Source organism: Clarias gariepinus, chromosome 27 (assembly GCF_024256425.1).
Source record: "Clarias gariepinus isolate MV-2021 ecotype Netherlands chromosome 27, CGAR_prim_01v2, whole genome shotgun sequence".
Lineage (NCBI taxonomy): Eukaryota > Metazoa > Chordata > Actinopteri > Siluriformes > Clariidae > Clarias > Clarias gariepinus.
The window spans coordinates 836,634-842,633 of NC_071126.1; the positions used below are offsets into that span (position 1 = coordinate 836,634).

General features: G+C 36.8%; 1 protein-coding gene across 1 annotated transcript; it reads right to left on the bottom strand.

Annotated features, from left to right (window-relative positions):
- Positions 1–2,294: 2,294 nt before the first annotated feature.
- On the bottom strand, positions 2,295–5,697 carry sf3b6 (splicing factor 3b, subunit 6). Its single transcript, XM_053488572.1, has 4 exons — positions 5,538–5,697; positions 3,975–4,093; positions 2,694–2,832; positions 2,295–2,590 (listed from the first exon to the last, which is right to left on the bottom strand). Exons 1-4 carry the CDS (start codon positions 5,565–5,567, stop codon positions 2,501–2,503), a joined length of 378 nt encoding a protein of 125 aa, XP_053344547.1. The 5' UTR covers positions 5,568–5,697; the 3' UTR covers positions 2,295–2,500.
- Positions 5,698–6,000: the final 303 nt, after the last annotated feature.

Sequence of the window (6,000 nt, forward strand, 5' to 3'; positions counted from 1 at the left end):
GGGTCTAGTTAGTGGAGTTAGCAGCCACGTTCTAAGGGGATAACCACTGTCTCCTGAGAGGTAAAACATTTACAATTTTTTAAAGGAAATATAACAAAACAATGAATGTAAATACAATAGGACAATTAATATACCATTTCAAGTGCTAGGCAGAGGTAACAATTATAAACAATATTATAAAAATACTTTAAAGAAAGTACATGCTTGTAAAATAGCCTCCAGATAGCTTTGTGTTTTTTCCAGGGCAATATTGATTCAATATAACATTTCACTTAATTTTTAAACGCTATAAAACATGTTTTGTTTCCCGAAAATTTGCATTGATGTGAAATTTTGCATTAAAAATATTAAAATAAGTGTGGGGTTGTTTATCATTGGAGATTATAATTATACCTAAAAGAAAAAACATTTTAAAAGGTATGCCTTAAACACATTTGCATCATTACTGAATTACAATTACATGCGCATTCCTGCCGACTTACCAAGAAGCAATCCATCACGCACAGCTCCTGTTTGCAGTCTGTTCCCTACACTGCTGTTGGACAAAATGTAGGAATCATGAGTTGACCCAGGCCATCTCGCAACTACACTTGTCAGAGACATACGCGCATCACATATGATCTGCACGTTCAAAGAATGAAAATGTTTTCGGTTAACAAAAGCAAATTCTTTCTCAGATGGTGCCTTTATTGCAACATGAGTGCAGTCAATAGCACCGATTACATTGGGAAAACCGGCGATTGCTGCAAATTGCATTTTGATGTTGGCCTGTTCAGCTTGCGTGTAAGGAAAACGGATGTATCGGGGTGCCATCCCCACTATGGCATCCCATACATATGGCATGACACGGCTCAGGGATGACTGTGACATACCCGATCGGTCTGCCAACTTTCGCTGGAAAGTACCAGTGGCCAAGTGGCCTAATGTGGTCGAGACTTGTACTTGAACACACAGCGCGTGGTTTCTCCGCGAGGGTCTTTCCAATACTGGCTGTAATTCAGAACACAATTCCAAGAGGATGGCTCTTGGGAATCGAAATCGGCTCATGAGCCAATCATCACCATGAGCAAGGAAATCTTTACGGTCTCCGAAAACATGCTCCCTCAGTAGAGCGTCATTAGCAAGGTCTTCTAACAGCGCTAGAGCATCCATTATGATGATATGTTATATATGCACATACCTTTTTATAGCCCATTCATTAAAAAAAAAATAGTTAATTCAAAGTATTTGCACCTGGTTAAGAATGCTGATGATAATTCAGGTTGATGCAATTTGATTAATTGGGTGATGACTATTTTAAATAGTTATTGCTATTTGGGCCAGTTGGTGTCGCCAAAACACACTCTTCTAAAAGAGTGCGTACGCACGGTCAAGAGCATCCTTACGGTGCGCACTTATTTACGCCAAGTTTATTTTTTATAAATCCCGATATGTGCGTGGAAAAATGCGTACGCATATTTCTATGCCCATTTTGGGCGTACGCAACGTTTATACATCAGGCCCCTGGTGGTTTTGAACTTCTTCCACTTACGGATGATAGAGGCCACTGTGCTTATTTGGACCTTCAAAGCGGCAGAAATTGTTCTGTAACCTTCCCCAGATTTGTGCCTCCAGACAATTTCTTTGACTTCATGCTTGGTTTGTGCTCTGACATGAACTGTCAACTGTGGGACCTTTTATAGACAGGTGTGTGTCTCTCCAAATCATGTCCAATCAACTGACTTCACAAGTGGACTCCAATTAAGTTGCAGAAACATCTCAAGGATGATCAGGGGAAACAGGATGTGCATGAGCTTAATTTTGCAAATGCTGTGAAATGTTTTCTCATTTTTTTTTCTTTAAATTTGTAAAAATCTCAAGTCAACTTTTTGCATGTCGTCATTATGGGGTGTTGTGTGTAGAATTCTAAAAATAATTTAATCCATTTTAGAATAAGGCTGTGACATAAAATGTGGAAAAAGTAATGCGATGTGAGTACTTTCCGGATGCACTGTATGAATCTCATAGACCAACCTGAAGGGTTTTCACACACCATTAAAGTTAACTTTCTGCTCCCTTATTTAATTTTAATTTAGAGTTGAAATATAGAGCAGAAATATAAAGATTAGAGATCTCTCCAGAGCTGCGGTAAGAACTGAGGCAGGAATGGTTTTTGGTTAAGAAAAAAAAATATACAAACACCAAATCTCTGTATGTGAAGTATAAAAATTTATAAAACTAATGAGCACAAGTTTTAGATTAGACAGATATTGGTGAGGTTTGGATTGTGGTGTGTAACTGTTCCAGCAAAAAACTGCATGATTTATTCTTTTATTCAAAATAAAACAAATAAGTCAGTCATGTCACTTAAATGAGCAAACATGCCAAATAAATCTTCATCAAGTGATCACATGCACAAAAAACTTTATAATAGGAAAAAGAAAACATAACAGCTCAATACTTCAGCAGTAAAAGTTTTTTTTTTTTTTTTGTTTAAAAGGGTTCACTTGAGGAGTCTGTGTTACTTTGGGGGGTCCGTGTTTATGCCGTATTTCTCCTTGAGGAGTTTTAGTTGCTCTTCTTTTTTCTTTGTGTCCATTTTCTGGAATGCCTGAAAGACAATATTTTTTTTTTTTAAATAATATGATAAAGTGTGCACACATTACAAACCAGGGAACATTTCCTCTTTACTTTAGCAGTAAAAATGTACATACTCTGTTGGCATTGTAGTACAAAACAACCAGATATCTGTTGCACACGTTGAATCCGGAAAGGTGGTCACAGGCATTCTTGGCATCAAAGATGTCCTCATAGACTACATAGGCAGTTCCCCTGGTCTCCGGTGTGTTCCCCCTGTAAGCACAGTATTTTATTAGTGTCACAGATGCTTCCTAGCTACTTCATTAGGTAAAACTGGGTGTTAACACATCTAGTCAATCACATGGCCGGCAACTCCATGCAGACAGACATATTCAAGATAATCTGCTGTTCAAAACGAGCATCAGAATAGGGAAGAATAGTGATTTAAGTGAATTTGAGCATGGCATGTTTGTTCATACCAGACAGGCTATTGTGTTTTCAAATCTGCTGATCTACTGGGATTTTCAATCACAATCATCTGTAAGGTTTACAGATGATAAAAGAAACATTGCTCAGCTTAACGGTCTCTTGTTGGCAGCCATTTGCATAGTTAGATTTAGATAACTAAAAAACATCACGCTGATTAGATCGATTGCTTCTTTCTGAGGTGCCCTGCGGCCCAATCACAGTTTCGACTAAGGTTGGGACCACCTACCTTATCAGCATACAGCGACAAATAAATACATGTACAAATAAATGTATGTAAAAATTTGGAAAATCTAAAATAGATAAATAAAGAAATGTGACAACACAAAAATAAATAAATGAAGAAATGTGGAAATTCAGAGATAAATAAATTTTTAAATATGTTAATAAACAAAAGTAGGAATACATTTAGCAGTTTTCCAGGGCTTATTGTATTTATTTATTTATTTCTGTATTTATTTATTTATTTATTTATTTCTGTATTTACTTATTTATTCACACATTTATTTATAATTATAATTATGTCATGTCTAGTCCTCCATAGTCACAGGGTTCGGAGGAAACTTGTGATAGTCTTCGTCCCTTCCAACTGAGTGGTAGTGGTAGCCTTAACGTAGGAGCCCCCTACTGATGGGGAGGAATTGGATACGACTAAATTAAGGAGAAAATCTGAGGGGAAAAAAAACTGTACTGCATGCTCAGGGAATTATTTCAAACCCAAAAGCTTACACATTTTTATATATTTTGTGCCCTGCTTTAATTTGGCGGACACTGATGCATTTTACTGAGACTCATCAATCTTGTGGCAAATGCATTCAAAGTTACTTTATGCAATATGTCCTATATTGTATTAACCCTGAACATAAATATTAAAATAATAAAGAAAATAAAGAACTGCCGCAGAAAAGTGTCATGACCTGGGAACTTACACTCTAATTTGTCGGATTGGTCCATATTTCCCGAAAATATCATACATTTCTTCTGCTGTGATCTTGTATGGAAGGTTGCGGATGTACAGTATTCTGTTCACCTCAGGAGGTAAGCGGATCTGTGAGGAAAAAACATTTTTTTTTTTTTTATAGTTGAAACAGGCTGTGATAAATTATTGCCAGTTCTCAGACAGGTTTAATGTGTAATCACTGTGAAGTATTTATATTTACACACTATAATTTTTTTAGTCGGCTCAGGTGTTTTTCGACTAGTGACCCAAGTGTCCTGGTAATTAGCATTTAGACTGGCCTTCTTCCTGTTCACATCATTATTTTATGCAGGATTTCATAGTTCACAACACAGTTCACATTTTCTTTTCATCATGTTTTTGAAGTGAAATTCCTGTACCTAAAACCTGCCATGATGGTGTCTGTGAACTGGAAAAATTAAAGTCTGGTAAATGATTATTAAAGCATGCTAACAATTTTGACATTCTGCATTAACACTGCATTAGCAGATTTTATCTGCTTATATTTCACTTTGAACTGCAACTGAAAGTAACCTCAAATGTAGGACAGTGCTATTCTATTTCCTGACCATATTCGCTAGTTATTTTTTAATTAGTGCTCTTGTCATTCTTCTTAGTGGCACTGTGGCTTAATGGTTATCGTGGTTGCTGTGCTAGGATATGGGTTTGATTCCTGCCTCAGCTCTGTGTGCATGGAGATTGCATGTTCTCCCTACGTTTGGTGGGTTTCCTCCTGGGACTCCTGCCACAGTCCAAAAACATGCAGATTAGGCTAATTGGCACTCCCAAATTGCCTGTAGTGTGTGAATGATCGTGTGAGTGTGTATGGGCTACAATGATTGGCACCCATCTCGTTTTCTGGGATAGGATCCAGCCCCACAACCCTGTATACAGGATAAAGCAGTATAGATGGTGAGTGAGAATCATTCTTCACACACTTCTTAAAAAGCAACTTACTCAATAAATAATGAATATTTAAAATACAGCAAATAAATGTGAAAACGAAAATGGAATATTATGTTTAAATTGAAAATATAAATAAAAAAGGGTCGAACTTTTGTTTTGAACTTCTTTGTTTTAGGTTACAGTTTATACTGCTATACAGCTATTTTTAAAGCCTTTGTTTTTTTTTTTCCATTAAACCACAAAAGCTTAAATTTTAAAAGAAAAGTATTTACTTGTAATTTCAAAAACTTCCTGCTAATATAGACAGCCAACTAAATAACACGGTCACTTCCCTCTTACAAACGTTATCCTGTACAAAGTCGGTGTATTCGTAGGTTTTTTTGGCTTTAATCTCGAAAATAGATTTATTTTTGAATATTTATTTATCTGTTTGTATTGACAGTTAAAATACCTCGGTAAGGCAGAAACGGATTATAAACGTCCATTATCAACAGAAACTACTGCGTTAATGACCAACTGGCGAGCTATCATGCTAACCAGCGAGCTTCCTAGCTACGTCCTCGCGCATGGCGAAGTTCAAAAACATTTCGGAAAAACTATAAGTTTTCGGGTTAGAATATGAACTTACATTCGCTCGCTTCGCTGCTTGCATCGCCATGGCTGGGATCTTTCCAAAACACAGAAGCTACGCTTTAAGAAATTATATATTTTTTCGTCACAGTTTTTTTCACCCCTCTAACATCTAATAGTGTCTTATGGCGCACAGCAGTGACGTATTTCCGGAAACATGTCGGTTTGTTCTGGATAAGTTTCCACATCAATACACAGACACCCGCACTGGCTGTTGTGCTCGCGAGAATCCGTCCGCCATGTTGGTCCTGGCGAGGCTGGATCATACCTTTAAACAAACACATCAGTGGTGGAGCTGCAACCACAGAAACTTTTACATTTCACGTTCGTTTTTAATGAGAGGTTTACACACACACACACATAGAGTATGATATTTACATGACCGTTTCAAGTCAAGTCAATTAAATATTGTCATTTCAACCACGTACAGTTTAGCACATAATAAAAATTAAAAAATGTTC